This window comes from Puccinia triticina, chromosome 14A (assembly GCF_026914185.1).
Source record: "Puccinia triticina chromosome 14A, complete sequence".
Classification (NCBI taxonomy): Eukaryota; Fungi; Basidiomycota; class Pucciniomycetes; order Pucciniales; family Pucciniaceae; genus Puccinia; species Puccinia triticina.
Genome location: NC_070571.1, coordinates 183,538 through 204,211, shown reverse-complemented (window position 1 = coordinate 204,211; position 20,674 = coordinate 183,538). Strand labels below are relative to the sequence as shown.

At 48.4% G+C, this 20,674-nt stretch overlaps 2 protein-coding genes across 2 annotated transcripts; both read right to left on the bottom strand.

Moving 5' to 3' along the window:
* Positions 1 to 2,509: 2,509 nt before the first annotated feature.
* On the bottom strand, positions 2,510 to 2,774 carry PtA15_14A9 (uncharacterized protein; the record flags this gene model as incomplete). Its single annotated transcript, XM_053163272.1, has 2 exons — positions 2,510 to 2,589; positions 2,651 to 2,774. The coding sequence occupies 2 exons, from the start codon at positions 2,772 to 2,774 to the stop codon at positions 2,510 to 2,512; spliced, it is 204 nt and encodes a 67-aa protein (XP_053026684.1).
* A 7,132-nt stretch (positions 2,775 to 9,906) lies between these two features.
* On the bottom strand, positions 9,907 to 11,837 carry PtA15_14A8 (uncharacterized protein; the record flags this gene model as incomplete). The annotated part of the gene is made up of 8 exons (XM_053163262.1): positions 9,907 to 10,081; positions 10,308 to 10,460; positions 10,584 to 10,764; positions 10,830 to 11,090; positions 11,177 to 11,244; positions 11,352 to 11,379; positions 11,468 to 11,537; positions 11,619 to 11,837. 8 exons carry the CDS (start codon positions 11,835 to 11,837, stop codon positions 9,907 to 9,909), a joined length of 1,155 nt encoding a protein of 384 aa, XP_053026683.1.
* Between the last annotated feature and the right edge of the window lie 8,837 nt (positions 11,838 to 20,674).

Genomic DNA, 20,674 nt, shown 5'->3' with positions numbered 1-20,674 from the left:
CCCAGTCCTGGGCTAGCTGGCCAGCTGATGCTCAGCTTGCTGAGCTTCAGCTGAGCCAGGCCAGGGAAAAAGATGGGAATCAGCTTGGACAGGACCAGAGCTGAAAATCAGCTAGGCTAGGGCCAAAGCTGAGCATCAGTTGAGCCATGGACAAGGCTGAGCATCAGCTGTGCCAGGGCCAAAGATGATTACCAGGTGGCCAGTTCCAAAGCTGAGCATCAGCTGGGCAAGGGGAAAAACTGAGCATCAGCTGAGCCAGGGTAAAAGCTGAGCATCAGCTGGGCTAGGGCCAAAGCTGAGCATCATCTGGTTTTTTCACGTTGAGTGCTTTGATCCTAACACCTATCATGTGAACCCCAGATGTGCTGGTGGAGAGGAGCAGCATTGGAGCAGTGTTGGAGCTGAAAACAAAGCTGTGTCATGTCACTTGCCATCAAGTGACTACTTTTTTTTCCTGGTGGAGCTTCAAATTGTTTTCACACCAGGAAAAAAAAGTAGTCACTTGATGGCAAGTGACATGACACAGCTTTGTTTTCAGCTCTAACACTGCTCCAATGCTGCTCCTCTCCATCAGCACATCTGGGGCTCACATGATAGGTGTCAGGATCAAAGCACTCAATGTGAAAAAACCAGATGATGCTCAGCTTTGGCCCTGGCCCAGCTGATGCTCAGTTTTTCCCCTGGCCCAGCTGATGCTCAGATTTGGAACTGGCCACCTGATGATCATCTTTGGCCCTGGCTCAGCTGATGCTCAGCCTTGTCCATGGCTCAGCTGATGCTCAGCTTCGGCCCTAGCCTAGCTGATTTTCAGCTCTGGTCCTGTCCAAGCTGATTCCCATCTTTTTCCCTGGCCTGGCTCAGCTGAAGCTCAGCAAGCTGAGCATCAGCTGGCCAGCTGGCCCAGGACTGGGCCAAAGCTGAGCATCAGCTGGGACAGGGCTAGGAGAAGGCTAAGCAAGGACTGGTACAAAGCTGAGCATCAGCTGCGCCAGGACTAGTACAAAGCTGAGCATCAGCTGCGCCAGGACAAGTACAAAGCTGAGCATCACCTGGGCAAGGAATAGTCAAACGGCTTTTTTCCAATTCTGAGAGTGAGCTGCGTGAAAAAGCTGAGTATGAGCTGGGCAGAAAAGCTGAGTATGAGCTGGGTACCAAAGCTGAGTATCAGCTGGAAAGAACTGAGGATCAGTTCGGCTCATCAAAAACTGAACAGGACCTCCTTGGTAAATTTTGGAAGTTGAGGAGATGGTTGGGAGATTGGGGTAGATAGTGGATAGATATTGAATAGATGGTGGGTAGCTGGCTGGAGCTGGTGTAATGTCACTTGTCATCAACTGACTATTTTATTTTCCTGGTGTCATCTAGGGTTTTGGGTCAAGTTGTATTCTCTTCCTCTGATGGGGCAATATTGAAGTCAGTGTTGGTATCCTCCTCTTCTGAATTGTCCAAAATGGGGTTGTGGCCTTCATGCTTGAAAATAAAATTCCAAAGCATGCAGAGAGTGTATATAAGGCGTATTTGCTTCTTGAGGTCCAACTCTGGTGTGGATGAAAGGATGCAAAACTTTCTCTTAACACATTCAAATATGCATTCAATAGTGTTGCGTAAGGAAGCATGTTGAAGATTGTATAGCTCTTTGTTGTTGGTTGGGCGCTGAGAAGCAATTGCCTGCTCCTTGAGATGATATCTAACGCCTTGGAATGGAGTCATCAACCCATCTTGGAGGGCGTATCCAGCGTCAGCAAGCAGGTACTTGTTGCCTGGGAGCTTGAGTCCCTTTGCATAGGCGTCAATGTACATACGTGTGTTGTGCGCACTCCCCTCCCACCCAACAAGGACAAAGATAAATTCAAAACAGAAGTTTATGGCGGCAAGAACATTTTGCGCCAAGTATCCCTTACGGCATTGCCAAGATGCTTGATTGCTCGTAGGGACATGGGCTTTGATCAGCACCCCATCGACTGCTCCAACGGCATTTTTGAATGCAGAAAACTTCGGTTTATCTTTGACATGATACGGTATGGCAATTGATTGCGGATTGATCTTGACATAGTCTGGGTAGAGTGTAAACAATGCATCCATTACTTCGGAAAAGTAGCTACATATTTGGATTAGAGATGTATCAGTGTATTGAAAATCAACAGGATGTAGATGTAGATGTGGATTTAGATGAAAACAGACCGGTTGACAGTATAGAGACCTCGACGGAACTTGATGGCTGTTTCACGAATTGAATTGTTGTACCTGAAAATGTTGAGGAACATCAAGACTTGCTCTTCAACTGATACGGATCGACCATCTCCAAGTAAGCCTTTCTCCCAAAGCTCGTCAATGAGGATGTTGAATGTAGTACACTTCATGGAGGTAATTTCTTCAAAAAGTTCATTGCAGGCAAGATTCAAAACAAATTTTACATAGGCTGTCTGGCCACCGTTGCTATAATATGGTGATCCATCTTTCCACTGATTGGCAAGAAGGAGGGCAACAACACTGACAGCTATGATTGTGGTCAAAAAAGCTGGGTCCATTGTAAGGGATGAGATGTGGTAGGATCTGACGGGTTGGAGGATGATACGGTGAGTGGGATGGCTTGAGTATGGATTAGGGGATGATGTGGTCAATAGTGGGGGGGGGGGGGGGGGTTGTATACATGATCTCAAGGGTGGGTGAGAATTATCGGTGGCCAGTGCTGTCAGTGCAGTAGATCGGGTCTGTGGGTCAGTTGGTTGCTCATGGTACACCAAATCGGAGGCAATAAATTTTGGCAGTCCCATTTCCGTTTGTGAAGAGGTGAAATTTGATTTCCCCCGAAATCAAATTTCCAAAAATTTACCGGGCGCTATGGTACGCGCCCTAAGTAAGAGAGGCCCTTTATTGTATTAGCAATATGAAGACGTGCCCTGCCTTGCTAGTGACAGCAATCGCAAGTAACATGTCATCATGAGGCACCCCTAATTCAAGCCATAAATTAGTGCTCTCAAATCTTTATTGAAAGGAAATGGTTTCTCAAACTGTACCCAAACTGATGCCGCATGTTATTCTTACCTGCACGGTTGTCCTCCAAAATTTCAAGAGGCAAAGCTCCAAAAATTATGTATCCTGCTTTCTTAAATCCACAAAATCACCTCTGGATCTAAGTTTTGGGTTGTTGTACTTACAAAATTACAACAGAAAGTTTACACAACAATCGAACAAACACATGCAGGTGTAAATGGGTCAGGCCAACCCAAAACCTACCTGAGACCCGTCAGGTTTTGGGTCAGGTTCGGGCATGTTCTTAAAGAAAATGACATGACCCAAACCTGACCCGACCCGACTTGTAAAATTGTTGGGTTGGGTTCAGGCAGCCGTTGGGTTGACCCAATCCGAAATAGTACACCACAGCTCGCATCTGAGCTTTGGGTTTGCATTGGCTTGGCTGCGGGGTCAAAACGTGGCCAGGTTTGAACTTAACCCAAGTCCCTCGCTGCTGCGGGCGCCTGGTCTTGCAAAGCAAGCCTCCAATAGCCCTCAGCAGGAGGGAATTGCGCGCTATTGCCCCTTCTTGGCGTGACAAGAATATGAATTTGGCTGGGAGGAATTTTTGAAGCTTTATAATTCCTTGCCCCCTTGACATTCTTTGGAATAAAATAGCTTAGGTTGTAGGCCTGATTTTTCCTATCCAACCTACATAATTTCAGGTGTTTGGCGAAAATCATGCCACCCACAGAAATTCCACAAAAATCCCCAAACAGCTGGAATTACAAGCAGTGCGCAACTTGACCGCTACACCTTGCAGCTTGTGTGCACATTGGGTGGTTGTTTTTTTGTGTAGTTTTCTCTCAGAGGATGCTATCAGCCCTACAAGACCACAATTGTTCACCAGCTGTGAACATAACTGGAATCAAAGTGGCATTCATGCTGTGCCAATGTGGGGAGGTACGGTGTAAGTCCCTCCTGATGGAGGCTTGCTTCGCGAGTTCAGCCTCCCCGGGGGCCCAAAGTCTCGAGGGACTTTGTTAAGTTTGGGTCAGGTTTGACCTGCTTGCCGTGGATTTGACTGTGGGGGCAGGCCAACGCTGTGGAAGGGTCAGAATGACGTTGGTCTGACCCATCCAACCGGAATGTCAAGTCAACACCAGCAACACATTGCGTTGGCATGACATTCCGGTCAGTCAAGTGGAATGTCTTACCCAGCCTACCAATTTCGCCCCTGCTGAGCAGGCCAACGGTATCGCCAGGCTGGGCCAACCTGATGGCCCTGTTGGCTTGACTGGGGGTCAAATAAGCATCCAACAAGGCGAACCAGCCAACGGAGGCTTGCCAGTAGCATCAAGCCAACACCATCGTCTGGTTGAGCCATTGTCAGAGCCAGGCGTGATCACCAACGCCAGTGATCAGTCCGGCTTGACTGCCAGGTCCTTGCGGCGGGGGGTCAGACCTACGTTGGTCTGACTTGTCCAACCCACATGTCAAGCCAACACCACTGACACACAGTGTTGGCATGGCAGTTGGTTCAACTCGGCGGCATGGCTTGCCCAGCCAACCAGTTCTGGCCCTGGAAAGCAGGCCAACAATATCAATGGGCCGGACATGCCAGCAAGAACCTGTTGGCTTGACCAACCGTTTAGCTCAAGTCCAACAGGACTCATTGCCCGACAAAGGCGTGTCCAAAAAAGCAAGCCAACACCGTCAGTTTGTTGGACCCACGTCAAGCATTGGCCATTATTGGCTTGCACAAGAAAAACTCTGGAAACTGCTAGCAGTTGAGATGCAGAAGCTGAAAGGAAGCTTGAGGTGATACTCAAGCCTTTCTCAAAGTTTATTTCAACCAAGGGTGAATTCAGTCACTGTGCAATGTGCACAGTGACTGTGCATGGCAGGGCATGATGCAATTATGTTGAGTTACAATGGCAGTTACCCTGGAGTATGCCACATGTCAACTGCTGGCAGTTTCTAGATTTTTTCTTGCAGTGTGGAGAGTGCCGCAGGTTTCCCCTGGTGTACATATATTAGTTTGTCTTTGTTTGCTATTGGCATGACATCATTTAGCACTGCCTCTGGAGTCTGTGCCATTGTTCTACACATTCTAGAACTTTCACCTCCACTTTTTTTTGTTTTATTGTGTCACATGCCATTGTTCCCCGCATCATGCATGCACTCCTTGCATAACTTTTACACAGCCCAGGCCAGCTAAAATACCTCACTGGGGCTTCCCTGGAGCTAAAATCCCTCACATTTCTCTATATAAGAAGCTCTCTCCCCCCCCCCCCCCCCCCCCATTTGTAGTTCCTCAGTTTATTACTCACCAGTGATTCACTCACCACCTTGTACAACTTACAACTATACTCATAAAAAAACCTTACATATCAATAACAACTCTTTATACGGTGTCTCAAAAAAACTCATCTTGAGCATACCACTCCTACCACCTTATTCAAGCTTGCCAAGCTGAGCTTGGTGGGTCTTGTAGCTGGTAGTATAGAAGGGCAGAGCTTGCTCCTTCATCCCCTTCTCCATTCAGGAAAAGGGTTTCACAACCACTTTTGAGTCGTACAACCGCCTCCACGAGTTTGGCCACCACACTGCTTCAAAAACACCTGATCCAAGTCCCCATAAAAACACCCTGTGTGTACAATTGGCGAGTCAAGACATTCTGTCAGCTGGGAAGCACTAATAATAATATCATTCAACAACTTCTTTGACAAACAAGCAATCATGTACCATCCTAATAGAAAGCAAGGGAGCCACTCAATTGAAAGGATCAGGAATATGCTATCAGCACCCTACAGAAATGAATCATGAAGAGGATCATAGTTTTAGAGAAATTTTAGCACATGTGTTGTGTCAATTTTCTCTGAGAGCGCGTTCTGTAAAAATCACAGACATATCACTTGTGTGAAATTCACCTTTCTGCGTCATGTCTGTTCATTTGTGTATGCTCATAATTTGACCTTGATTCCTCGCTCTCTCCCCCTTCCTTCTCAACTTACTTGACTTCAACCCTCTATCAACCCTATCAACCTCAACACCCTTAACTCACAACACTCTCAACCTTCAATCACACCCTTGATCTCATTCTTTATTCTTCTTTCTTTCTCCTCTTTACTCAAACTCCTTCCACTCTTGTCTGGTGAGATTTAACTTCAACACTATACTTGACTCTTGGTTCTTCACTGATGTTATCCTCTTTCAGTTCTGTCCCTACCTTGTTCTTTCCATTCACCCTATTCTATCCATCCTCAACAACTGCCTTTCATAAGTCTCTGTTGATCACAATGTTGGTTCCTCGTTTATTTCCTCATTATTGTTTAGGCCCCGTTTGGAGCCAATATAATTGCGCAATATAATCTGGAAACTTGTGACATTTGATCAAGTTTTGGCGGACCTGATCAGATGTCACATAGGATGTCATGCAAAAAAACTTATATATCGCCTGGATTATATCGGCTCCAAACGGGGCCTTATTCTTCTAACTTGTCTCTCTTCCAAGTGTGTCGGCTTCAATTAGGTAATAAATCATAAATCAAGATTCTTTTACGTTCTGATTAACAGACAGTGAAATGATATATTGCCAAGAAAAATGCCACAAACTTGGCGCTCAAACAAGCCAACAATAAGCTGGCCATTATCAGACACATTGTTTGATTATTCAAGACCAAGAGACCAATGGCAACTACAAAAAGGGTGTGTGTCAGTCATTGCAATAGCCAGTAATAGTAAGTTCAACAGAGAGGTCGTCTGAGCCACCTGAGCCATACTTGCCTTTTGATATCCGGGCAAGTCAAAAAAAAAACTGTCTTACTGAGTGGGAATAACCAAAAAACTGATAGAATTATTTTTCTAGTTTGACATGTTTTGGTGAATGCAAATTGGACTTCCCATAACAGATAGTATAAGATTAATTAAATCTCTATGAAAGAGTTCCACTCACACAAATAAGATGAGGAAAATACTAGTTAGAGCAACTACCCAGGGCTGAAGGCGCCCAGTCTAAGAATCCAGAAAATATTATTTGTAGCAACTCTGCTTAAGCAGAGTGGAATAGCCAACCATTAAAATAGGGCTTCTGTAGCATGATGAGACTGAAGAAGAAAAATCTGAAACTACATACCGCGTCAACAATAGATACTGCAGTCAGTGGAGCCCACTGATCCATAAGGTTTTGAATGTGGACCGCAGCAGTGTAATAAGGGTTTGAATTTCCAGATGTTTTGAAAAAGTCTTGGGGACATCAGGATCCACAATATCTTGTCCCACAAGTGACTCAGCCATTGATGTAGGTTCAAAGGTTTGTGTAACTTGTATGAGAGGGTGGATTTTGTCAAGACTCAGGTCCAGGCCCAGAGGCAAGGAAGCACAAGGAACTGAACCCTAAACTCGCAAGGGGGACAGGTGAGTCCGCGCGACCCTCAGGCGCATGCATATGCATGTTGCTCCCAGGCAGTAGGACTAAGCTGAGCTAAATCCTCTGCCCCTTCTTTCAGCCACGTCATCAGCAGAAGAAGTGCCCAAGCAGTACAAGCTGTCAGGCTGTGGTTCTGCTACTCTTGGCTTTATCATACCTGCTGGTGTCACTCATTCATGACAGGTCTTACCCTCAATTAGGGATCTTCATGTGACACCAGTGGATGTTCATTCACCCACCTGCAGCCATTCATATCCAAGCGTCCTTAGTACAGTGGTTAGTACACTTGACATGGATATAAGAGACATGGGTTCAACTCCCATAGGACACATAATATTTTATGGAGTTTCACACAAGCAACCTCCACTTCAATCAAGGTATGAAGATTGCTGTACTGTCCCAGCTAGTTCAAGCAGTGCTGACAGGATCTTTAATTCTCCTTTACAGCGCGCTTTTTACCAACACCGAATCAAACCGCACTGGTTCTAGCCTCAGCAAGAGAATATCCAAATCCACTTTGAGTGGTGAGTTCCTTGCTGCAGAGCCTACTATAGATGCGAAATACTGATCAGGAGCTTAATGATGATACAGACAGCATCCGCTCCGGCATTCTTGCGAGTTGCATTGGCCTGTGTTAAGCGCTTAGCCGTTTGACCCTAAGTAAGATATCTATGGCCCCGTTTGGCTGCCGGGTTATACAACATAAATTGTTGAATTTATGATGCGCGACCCCTGGGGGTTTCAAATTTTTTGGTGGCAACAGGGGCAAAATTTGGGTTGCGGTGTTATAAATTTAACCATTTATGACGTATAACGCAGCAGCCAAACAGGGCCTATGTCTTATTAATCTTCCGTGAAGGAAGAATAAGCACTGACTAAACTATCAGTTGCCTCAAACAGGTGCATTAGTCCCAAGCATCCATAGATGTTCTCAGCCGCACCGCAGCCCTTCCCAATCAATCTATCTTCACATTTTATCAATATCAGAGACGGCCAAGATCCGCTCTTAGGTACACCTTGTTTTACTTTATTTCTCTTTCTCAGTCTCTGGACATGCCAGATCAACCTCTCTAACAACAATGGGAAGTTACGTTATCCAGTTCGCCTAGGTGTGATTTAGTTATCCAGTCCTCTGGGGTGTGAAATCCAACATAAATTCAATCTGTGGTGTTGGAATTTCACTTGTTTCAGCTCTCCTAACCTTTTTTTTCTTTCAATGTCATGACACTTGTTTCATGTCTCCTTTCTTCTGTTTGACTTTTTTCTTATTCATTATGCTTGAGTAACTTGCACCCACAAGTCAAACACTTTGTGTCTAGTCTATGTAAAACACCTTAGACTAGAAGCAAAGAAACTCATCAGTCCTGACCATCTTGATCCTTTGTGCGCACTTGAGCCCGCACTCTGTCTTATCTGCGAAGGCACTTAAGCCCCTTCAAGTGAGTTATCTGGTCCTATTCTCAGACTTTGTCTGCTATCGGCTAAGCCAATCTTCTTCCCTCCTTCCCCGCTCCGCTTGCCTCCGGTCGTAATTTTTTCATGTGGGTGTCAAAACAGAGGCTGAATGTTGATTAACAGTATGGTCCCCCTTTTTTTCCAAGATACTATTATTTTTGATGTTTAAATATCACTTTTGTGACCAAAAATCAGTTGTCTGGGTAACGTAGACCAGATAGCTGATATTTGGTCACAAAAGTGTTATTTTAACATCAAAAATATGATTTCCTTGGAATAAATTGGGATCCATATTGTTAACCAACATTAAACCTTTCTCTTGACACCCACAGATTCAATTTATGTTGGATTTCACATCACATAGGACTGGATAACTAAATCACACTGAGGCAAACTGGATAACGTAACTTCCCATTGTTTTCTCTAATGAAGAAATAAATTATATCTTAGTTCTGTGAAACCTTTCAGATTTGCTGGCTTGTGGGAGTTAGTTGCGGCAGAAATTACCACTGCATTTGCTGGAGAGATTTGGATCTCAGCAAAGGAAGAAGACAACAGGTGGGGTCAAAACCAATAGTGAAGAAGGACGGCAAGGCAATTACATGATTGGACCAAACTGCAACACAATTCTCAAGTATAAGCCTGAGGGAACACAATCATATATGAACACTTGGCGGCATTACAATACTGCTACAGGTAAAAATCAGATACCTTAACAATCTCAGGAGTTTTTGACAATTTGAAATTTGAAAGAATAAATTTCAGTATTGGGGGAAAAGAATAAAAAGAATATAAAAATTGAAGGCGTGAACAATTCACCTCCAAAGAACTATGAAGTAGGTGACATCAGTGATGTCATACAGAAGGATTTAATTTTTCGACTATCTGAGTCATGAAAGCGGTTGCACTTTCCATCAGAGTACAATCCAAAGCAATACAAACAATTTTTGCCCTTTGTGGGCTTTTTTTTGACATGCATGGGTTGAGAGAGGAACTGATGAAATGATCAATTGGGTTTAGGATGAAATGACCAATTGGGTTTGGGATAAGGCTTTTGGCCCCCCTCAGCTGACACTGTGGTCAAGGTAAAGAACTTCTTCGTGGGTTTTATCCCTATAAGCAAGCCTGATAGCTCCTCCACCCAAAATCTCATCCTCTTGTTGAAGAACGAGTACTTGGCCAGACGCCACGCCATGTTCTTTTTTGTCTAACTCAACTCGAATCTCGGAACCTTCGGGGCTTAATTAATACAGAAACAAAGATGGAAAGAAACAAGGTCAGGCAATGGCTTTCAGAAAACCATAAGGTCGGGCACCAGACATGTTCAACTCAGGCTTGCCTGCTCTGTCTGCACAGGGAGCCTGTAACCTGAAATCTCTAGCCTTAAATATGATCTGGCCACATTACAATCCTCCTAAAATGGCCAAGGGGTTCTTCTAATAGCAGATGAAAAGGGAAAGCTTACTTCAAAATTTGCACAGAACACGGGATTGGATTGATGTTGCCTGTCCTGATCTTGGCCGTTAGTCCTTTTCTTCCAGCTTGGGTGTTAAAATCGGGATGGATCCAATGGAAATCTTGACAGTGAATGATTGTGGAATATAGATCAGCATGATTGCTAAAAAAAATACGACAAACAGTCGATTGTTTTGGATAACAGAGTAGGTGAATTACTGATTAGTTTTGGATTTACATGTGTTCAATCGTCTGATAAGGTGATGATAATAAGAAGACGGCAAACTGAGAAGGGACAACTGTGATTTGACTTTTCTTCGTATCTTTTCCGGACACAAACATCTTCGTTGATTGGGAAGGTATCCGGCAACGTTGACCAATTGTGTAATTCCACAAGCCTTGGTGAGTTCCTAATACTTTTCCACTTCTACTGATGATGTTCCCGGGGTTTTGGTTGAGATGTTCAGCTTGATTAAATCAAGAATGTGTCAGCAAGGGTCTTGGTAGAAAGACGAAATTATGGATATGTTACCCAAAAACGTATTGAATTGGCCTTTGCGAATACTGGGTTCGACAAAACATACACCCATACTCTCCTTCTTCTGAGAGTTGACCAAGCCGAGATCGTCAGCGATGGTTCTTACTTCAACTTTAGTCAGAGTACCAAGAGGAAAGATGGTGCGACTTAGCACCTCAGGAGAGGTAGTTGAGAGATAATAGGATTGATCTTTGCGCCTGTCAATTGCGTTCATCAACTTCAACCGGGGTTGATACGCCAAACGTGCATAATGACCTTCAAAAGAATAACTCGAAGATCTGATTAGAATGCTATTGCTTGTTGCCATTGGTTTCAGATCTATAGTTTGATAGACGAAATACCGGTAGCTAGTAGACTGTTGGGATCATCTTGAAATATCCGTTCTGCAAGGACTCCAAATTTAATGAACCTGTTCGACCACGTCTCAATAAGAGGGGAGCGATGAATTAGCCTGATTGTATCATCTCCACATGCTCCCGGGGAGAGAAAATGTGACTGGGATGGGAGGATACACACCGATTGCACATCACATCAGTATTGGGAGCTGAATTGTAGGCAAAACAATAAATCCAACACTTTGGTCAGCTTTCCAGTTCAGGCTCTGGATCACCGAAGTCGACTACGCACTCAACTTCCGCCTTTTTCCCAGATCTCCAAGCACGGGTCCCAGACGCGGTTCCAGTACTCCTTAGAGAGGTCAATCTACCCCAAAGTAAATCAACATATCTGATTATGGCCTGATGATCTTGCAGGATGGAATGATACGAATGGCCCAGCACTGACCAGTTGAGGGGGGTCGATGGACAATTGCTGACAAACCTGAATCAAGTCGTTCCAATCTTTCCTCCACTGACAGTTGGTCTTGATGCGAGAGTCTGAAGGATGGTCGACTGTGGCTTCCTCATTGGACCAACTTCTGACAAAGATTGGTTTGATTTTCGAGTGAGGGTGTGCAGTTTTGATTAGTTGAGCCGCCACACTCGAATCGACGCCGCCAGACATGGCCACATAGATTGTCTTGAGAGTTTTGTTTGATGGCAAGCTGAATGACCGGTTAACTAGCATCTGGAACTTTCAAAGGTAAGATCGTTCTCAAATGGTCATGGCTGGGAGTAGGCTGGGCCCCGACCACGCCCCGGTCGGGTATACCCGACTATCCGAAACGGTCGGGCTGGGCGCGGGAGGTACCCGACCTCTTTGGTCGGGTAATTGACTCGAGAGGTCCGACGGGTAGCCACTTCCTGGGCAAAACTCATGATTCAGTTCAGAGAGTTGTCTGTCTGGGCGGTTTTACACTTCTTCTTGTGTAGCCTCCATAAAGACAAGGGAAAAAAGAAGGAATGTTGTTGTTGTTTGTACTTGATTGTAGGAAGGAAACAGAGAAAAAATAAAATAAAAACTAATCACAATCAATGTCATCTTGAGGTACATTGTCATATGGGATTGGGTCCAACATCCCAATTGAGTGGTACCACTCTTTCAGACAAATGTGATGCTCCATTGACTGGAGGACTTCCCTTCAATTTACACAGCCGTGTAAAGTGCCAGATCTGACTCCCCTTGTAATAGAAACTTTTCCGCAGGCTTGAGATGCCAGAATACCTGCCAGATTTACAACCCCAGGTATTCCAGCAACTCAGGCCTCATCCCTCATTGTTAAACCGGTCATCGAGAGTACACAACCCTCTCGATGGCCGGTATAGACCGGTCATCGAGAGGACACAGCCCACTCGATGACCGGCCTGTACCTCGAGAGGACACATCCCTCTCGATGGCCGGTACAGACCGGTCATCGAGAGTACAGACCCCTCTCGATGGCCGGTACGGACCGGTCATTGAGAGGGTACAGTGTCCTCTCGATGCCCGGTACAGATGTGTCCTCTGTGCCAGTCATCGAGAGGACACATGCCTCTTGATGACCGGTGGGTAGGACATCAAGAGGACACAACGCCGGTCATCGAGAGGACTCAAGCCTCTCGATGGCCGGTACAGATGTACCCCCTGGATGACCGGTCTGTACCGGCCATCGAGAGGGTTGTGTCCTCTCGATGACCGGCACAGATCTGCCAGAGGGTGGTGCCCTCTCTCTCAATGGCCGGTCTGTACCGGCCATCGAGAAGGATGTGTCCTCTCGAGGTATGTATACACAGCGGGTCGAACCCGACGCCCCGGGGGCGGCTTCCGGGGCGTCGCCGGGACCCTGCAAGATCGGAACGCCCGGAGGGCGCTTGGTAACTTATCGCCCTAGTGACGCCCTGATGGGGCGCATCGGGGGCGAGTCTAATGGTCCCAGGAGCGCCCCGCCGGGTCGCCCATGATGCGTTTCTCACTTTGAGGGGCGCAACTGTGACGCCACCCAGAGCCAGCTCCGCTGGGCCGAGAGGGAGCCCCGAGGCCAGCGAAGCCAAAAATATGGCTACTGTGGGGCTCGAACCACCTAGTCTGTGGTCCGAACTAATCAAGAGGCCGCTCCTGACAGCTGCACTACACCGCCAGCAAACAGCTGACGTAACCCGGATTTTGTCGCGCTGACAAAATCCAAACTCAAATTCAAACTTGCGCCCCGGGTGTGTCGTCACCTGTTGTGGATTTCGTCACCTGCCATTCTCAGTGGCAGGTGCAAGAGAGCACCACTCCCTCGATGGCCGGTGCTAACCGGTCATCGAGGGGACACACACACCTAGCTCCCTTGATGGCCCGTCTGTGCCGGCCATCAAGAGGAACACCCTACACCCTCTCGATGGCCGGTCAGTACCGGCCAGCAAGAGTAAAGCACTATTTATACTCTCGATGGCCGCTACTGACCGGCCATCAAGAGGTGACACATATACCCCTCGATGGCCTGTCAGTACACCGGCCATCGAGACAAAAACACTAAACTCTCGATGGCCCGTACTGGCCGGTCATCAAGAGCAAAACTCTCTTGGTGATGTGTATACACATCACCCTCAATGGCCCGCCAGTACCGGCCATCAAGAGGAACATAATACACTCTCGATGGCCTGGACTGATTGGCCATCGAGAGGAAATACACACCCCACTCGATGGCCCGTCAGTACCGGCCATCAAGAGGAATATACTACACTCTTGATGGCCTGCGCTGACTGGCCATCAAGAGTGAAGCGCTTTGCTCTCAATGACCAGTTGGGTCACTGTGCGAGATGCGCATGTCCTCTCAATGGCCGATCAGTCCAGGCCATCAAGAGTGTATTATGTTCCTCTCAATGGCCGGTACTGACGGGCCATCAAGGGTGATGTGTGTACACATCGAGAAAAGAGTTTTGCTCTCGATGGCCGGCCAGTACGGGCCATCAAGAGTTTAGTGTTTTTGTCTTGATGGCCGGTGTACTGACAGGCCACCGAGGGGTATACGTGTCACCTTTCGATGGCCGGTGTGGTGACCATACTCGTGGCGCCGCCGGCGCGCAGGATATCCGGCGGGACTTCAAGCTTAGCAAGACTTCAAGACCCCACGCGCGGCGTCAAGATCAATAAGTCCTCAAGGCGTTTCAGGATCAAGAACCTCACATGTTTTTCTTTTTTTTTTTCCCTCTGCTGGTTTTGTTTTGGCTGTTGTGTCCTCTTTTCTTTTCCTATTTTTCTTCTGATTCTTTTCTTTGTTTCTATATGCGCGCGTTGGAGAGGCTTGGTTATGTGGAGGGTTGGTTTTGTTCCTGTTTGTCTTAGTTTGTTTTGTTTTGTTGGTTTTGTTTCCTTCTTTTCTTCTCTCTTCTTGTTTTGTTGCGCACGTGTGCGCGCGGTGTGGTGGCCCCTCTTGTGGCCAGCTATTCAGGAGCATCACCGCCGCCAGCAACATCAAGACCAAGACTCCACTCGCTTCTCACTCCTCAAGACTCATCAAGATCCTCAAGACCTTCAAGAATTCACCCTCTTTCCATCATCTTCCCACTTTCCACCTTCCCACTTTCCACCTTCCCACTTTCCACCTTCCCACTTTCAACTGGCTCCCTTCTCAAGATCTTCCCCTTTTCCCTTCCTTTTCCCTCTCCTCATCTTCCACCCCCTTCTCTTCCATACTCCTTCCCCTCTTTCACTTCCCCTGTCCCCTGCCATCTAACTCTTTCATTTTTCTTGGTCCTAACACAGCATGTGCTGTGGGTTTATTTCCTTGTTTTGTTTCTGGTTTCTGTCTCTTTCTGTTTGTTTTTGCCTGTCTTGAGTGTTTTCTGTCTCCTCTTTTCTTTCTTCCTTTCTTCTCTCTGGCTCTCTTCTTTCTGCCTCATCTCACTGTGCTTTTCTTGTTTCTTTGTGTTATGTTCTCTTTTCCTGCTTCTCTTGTTTGTTGTGAGTGTGTGCGCGTGTAGCGCGCGGAGGATGTGATGAAATGTATGTGACATGTCACCCGGAGTCCAAGTTCAGCTCGAACTTGGATGATGGGTGGCCATGGCATTCTGATCCCCAGAATACGGACCATCACTGAGCTCATAGATCCTATCTTCAGAGTTTCAACTTACGGGCTCCGCCCGCCAATCATCCTTCATCAGAGTTTTCCGGATCTTTTTCCTTCCTCTTCCTTAAGATCACATCTCCCTTCCCCTCAAACAAAACAACCGCCGCCGAGGATCCAAACCCCCAGCAAACTTCTCAAAACCACCCAAAACCCAATAGCTATCCCTGATCCCCCCCATTTTCAGCGCTCATCACCACGGACCACCCAGCCACAAGGGCAGCCTAAACAGCACCCATCCCCTCACACGACTGCCTCCGCTTGTACGGACAGGAGTCTCTCATTTGGTCCCCCGAGCCGGGATCGAACCAGCGACCTCAAGATTTACAGTCTCGCTACTGTGGTTTTGAGGCCGTTCGGCGGTTATATCTTCTTTGTTTTTTCTTCTTGACACTATCATCCATCGAAATTCCTGAGAATCTTGGCTGAACCTATTCGGCTCTTCTCCCTCCGCCACTCTCAAGTACCGACCGCATCCGTCGCTCGCCACTCTTCTAGAGGACTAGCCCTCGTTTCATTGGATCAAGTAGTTTCAGGATCCGGCTTCTTTCTTTTTCTTGTTTTTTTTTAGGTGTTCAGCAGCGGGGCATTAGGGGTATAAAAGTAAGTCCCCTCCACTTAGTAGCACCGCCGAAGCTTCTACATTGTCAAAGCATCATCGCCACTTCGTGAGCCGCCCCCGTTCGCCTGGCTGTTTCCAATTTCAGATCGCTTGCAATGGCCGACGCGGTGGGAGATCCTCGACCCGTCAAAATGAAGAAAATAAAACCGCAAGACGGTCTGAAGTTTGACGGCTCAAACGTTGAGCGTTTTCTAGACGACTACGAGCTAGCGGCCGAGCTAGACGAAGCCTCAGATTACGACAAGGCCCGTCAAGTCGTGCGTTTCGTCGAGAATGGCGAGACGAGAGCTGTTCTCGAGACTTTGGAGGGGCATAAGCCGCCCGACTGGTCCAAACTGAAGGCAGCCATGCTCGCCTATTGGGCGGACGTGGACACGGCAGTTTTCACAGAGCGCGACGTTGCAAATCTAGTTGATAAATGGATAAAGAAGGGCGGTGTCTCCTCTGTAGCGGATTATCATGACTTCAGCAAATCGTGGGACCCTATCCAGGCCTATTTAGTCTTGAAAAATCATGTCGAATCCGAGGAAGAGCTGAAAAAGCAGTTCTATCAGGCGTTCTCAACGGGTTTTCAGGGTCGCATTAGGAATCAACTGATCAAGGATAACACGCTGGTGGTGACGGTCGATAACCGCGCCAGGCTCCCATCCTTCAAAACCCTCCGCAGCGCTGTAGATACTGTCATGAAGGGACAGATCTCCCTCTCCTTTGAGGATACGCGATCATCAGCTCCTGTAGCGGCTCCCTTTCAGGATGCGAACGAAACTATGAAGAAGATGCTCTCCGATCAGCGGCCCTTGGCCGCTTCTTTGTCCCCCAAACCAGAAACATCAATGGAAGACCTCACTAAAATGTTTAAAGCATTCGAGCAGTTCATGAAGCAAGGAGGCGCGAAGACAAGCTCATCGACGGAAAGGGGGCCGATGATTTGTTATTACTGCCATCAAGAGAATCACGGAACCCTCCGCTGCGCCGAACTACAGAAGGATCAGGAGGCGGGTCTAGTCGAGAAGAAGGGTAATAACTTCTTCCTGCCCAACGGGGCGCTCATTCCTTTCGATCGCACTCGCCCAATCCGCCACGTAGTGGCCTCCTTTCCATCCAATCAGGCGTCAAGTTCTCGGGCTCAGTCTCCCGGGCCTCGTCCGTCATCTCACTCGGCCTCCGTGGAGTTTAAGGCCAGCTGTGGGTCTTTGGAGCAATGGTACCCCCCTGCGGTTTCATCTCAATCGTTCTCGGGTGGGTACGACTCGGAAGCGGCAGGCAGGAAGAGACATGAGGAGTCGAGGCCTTACAAAGCTCCTTTGGCTCCGCCATCCCAGGCTAAACGGCCGCTTTGCAAGCCAGCAGCTGCTCCTAGCGGTCCCACGGAGCCTGATGTAGTGGACGAGCAGGAACTTTTCGAGCGGATTATGAAAGATCCCGATCCCCAGCCCTCTCCGCCGAAGGACTCTCCAGTCAGGCCAGTCACACCGCCTAAGGGTGCGGGAGCGCAGCCGAAGGTCCGCTTCGAGCGGGACGTCTCACGGGACCACCCAGACGCGGTGGAGGGTTTCGTCAAGAAGATCTTTGAGCTTCCAGTCACGACGACAGTAGCGGAAATCTGCTCAGTCTCTCCGGCGGTATTGGATGGCGTTAAAAAATGGGTCTCGCGGCGTCGCGTGGAGGTAGGCCCAGAAGAGTTGAAGGTGCATTCGGGCACTTTGGCGGAGGGTCGCGAGTTCAGAGAATCCTCGCCGGACCCCTGTCTATACTCCTGTCCATTAGGTTATCTAGCGTGTTTGGTCGGAGCAGGCGAGAATACGGCGTCTCCGTTGATCAACTCAGGCTCGCAGCTCAATATCATCTCAGACAGTCTGGCAAATCGTTTCAACCTCACACCGCGGGTCAATTTTAGCTCCGCGGTATATGGCATCAACAATCAGGCCTGCGAGTTGATCGGAGTCGCGGAGGACGTTCCGATCCGGGTAGGAAAGACCATTGTGGGCAACTGCCACTTCTGGATTACCCGCCAGGAGAGTCCCTTTATCCTAGGTCGGCCTTTCTTAATGGATTTCGAGGCAACCCTTTTGTTTTCCCCCACCGCGGGGAAAAGGATCATCCTTCCCAATTCCGAGGGCAGGAACATGGAGTTCTCACTCTGCCCGGTCGAGAAGGGTCGGTGGGAGCAGGAATTTCCGGCGCATGGTCGGAAGGCAGTCTTGACTCACTGTGGGCGCATTCTGGAGTTGCCCGAGGGGGCGGAGGACCCGTCTTTTTTATGAAGGGGGTTGGTCCACTAGCCGGCAGTTTTAATTTAGGGCCTCGCACTCTGTCAGCGGATTCAACTCAACCCCTAGAGGCCCACAGTGGTAGTTTCTTTTCAACTTGTTTTCAAACTCCGTCTTCCATTTCGTCCGCTCAAAACATCAAAGCTCAAAAACATCAGCAAAATCAAAACCCATCAAAAAAATTTGTTTTGTCGGTCTTTCAGTCTCCGTTTCCGTCTCTCTCAAAATCGCCTTCTCTCGACTTTTCAAGAAGGACCCTCCGGCCGCGCGCTGCTAGCGCGGGAGTGGATTTGCAGCATGGGCTTTCCGCAGGGGCACAAGGTACAAAAGTAAGTCCCCTCCATGGTATGCATCTCCGGGTAGATTCTACTGTCAAATCAAAAACATTACCATTAGCCACACTCGTGAGCGACTCGCCGGACCTTTGTTTGTTTCCCAGTCCAGGCAACTCCCTTCCTCTCTCGTCTCGTCTCCGCAACGAGACTAAACTAGCCCTCGACTCTCGTCTCCGCAATGAGAATAAACTAAATTCATCCCTCGACGGTCTCCGCGAAGAGAATAAACTACTCCCCCTCCGTGAAGAGGCTAAACTATTTACGTCTTGTGACGGCCTCCGCAATGAGGGTAAACTTCCGAGCCTCCGCGACGAGGATAAACTAAAGATCCTCTGCAATCAGGTGAAACTAGGTACTTACCGGCTGGAATGCAAGGGTGGCGTGTCGGAATTTGGTGTTTCGCGGAGGTTGGGAGACGTAGAAGTAAGTTCCTCCCATAGTTGCACCTCCGAGGGTCTCTCTGCACGTCGTAAAAACCCTACTCTAGCCACACTCGTGAGCCGCAAATCTCCTTTCGGTTTTTTGTTCTCAGAGAAGGCGGCGTTTGAAAATGGCGCGGAGCATCGGACTTGGCGTTTACTCGAGTATGGCCTCAATCACGGCGCTCAGTCAGCTCTTGTGGATGCGTGGAGGGAAGGCTCCTTTCTGTCCTTCGCCGCCAAATACAAGCCTGTGGCTCGGAAAGTCAAGCCGGTGAATCAACCCATGCCGCAAAACCTAAATCCTCCGCTTCAGCGCCCTCCTTTGTCTCGCGATCCGTACCAGAAACTGCCTCGCTCGTTGGCGGGACCTTTTGTTCCCAAAGGAAGAGTTACGGCGGAGCGGCTCTCTGTCGTCAATTTCGGGCCCGAGGGTTGGCTGTACCCGGACGAGCTGAACCTCATCAAGAATGTTCTTGCGGAGCGCAATATGGCCATCGCTTTCACTGAAGCGGAGCAAGGGTTGCTGAAGGAGTCTTACGGGCTCCCGTACATCATTCCGGTCATCGAGCACGAGCCTTGGCAGAAGCGCAAGATCCCCATCCCGGCCGCAAAGCTCGACGAGTATACCAAGCTGATTCAAGAGCGGGTCAAGACCGGCCTATATGAGCAATCGACATCTTCTTACTCAAGCCCGGTATTCTGTGTCCTCAAGAGCAACGGCAAACTGCGCATCGTCCACGATCTTCAACCATTGAACAGGGTTACGGTTAAGGACGCCGGTGTTCCCCCGGCTACCAAAGAGTTTGTAGAGTCTTTTTCTGGTCGAGCATGCTACGGGCTTGGCGACATCATGGGCGGCTAGGACGAGTGCGCGCTGGACCCTATTTCTCGCCCTCTCACGACCTTTGACACCCCTCTCGGCCGATTCCAGCTCACACGTCTCCCTCAAGGAGCCACCAACTCTGTTGCCGTCTACCAGGCGCAGATGTTGTTGATTTTGCAGGAAGAGATCCCCGATCACGCGGGAATCTTCATCGACGATGGGGGCATAAAGGCCCCGCTTCTGACTACCACAACGAGTTGCTCTCTTGGCATCCCGGCATTTGTTGGTTCATTTGGGAATACGCCGAGACATTGGAGCAAATTCTGTTCCGAATCGAGGAGTCAGGCTTGACGGTGTCCGCATCAAAACTGGCCGCCTGTGTCCCCGCGCTGGAGATAGTTGGACATGTAGTGTGTAAGGAGGGTCGGAGGATGGCGAAGAGTAAGGTCAATAAGATACTCTCGTGGCCGACTCCGAAAGACGCGACGGAGGTGCGCGGGTTCTTGGGGGTGGTAGTGTATGTCCGCCTTTTTATCCCGTCCTTATCCCAAATCTGTCTACCGCTTCGACGTCTGACGCGTAAAGACGCGGATTTTGTTTGGACTGCGGACTGCGAGGAGGCTTTCAAGACCTTGAAGACAATAGTGGGAAAGGATATTGTGTTGGCGAAGATCGACTACGGGCCGGAAGCAGGGCTGATTAAGCTTGCCGTGGATTTGAGTTCTCATGCTGCGGGAGCCGTGCTCACACAGGCGGATTCGGAGGGCCGAGATCGGCCTGCCTTGTATGAATCTCTTCTATTTTCGGACGTGGAGTCTCGCTATTCCCAACCCAAGCTGGAGCTCTGCGGGGTGGCTAGGATACTAAAAAAGCTACAGACGGTCCTGTGGGGTCAGCAC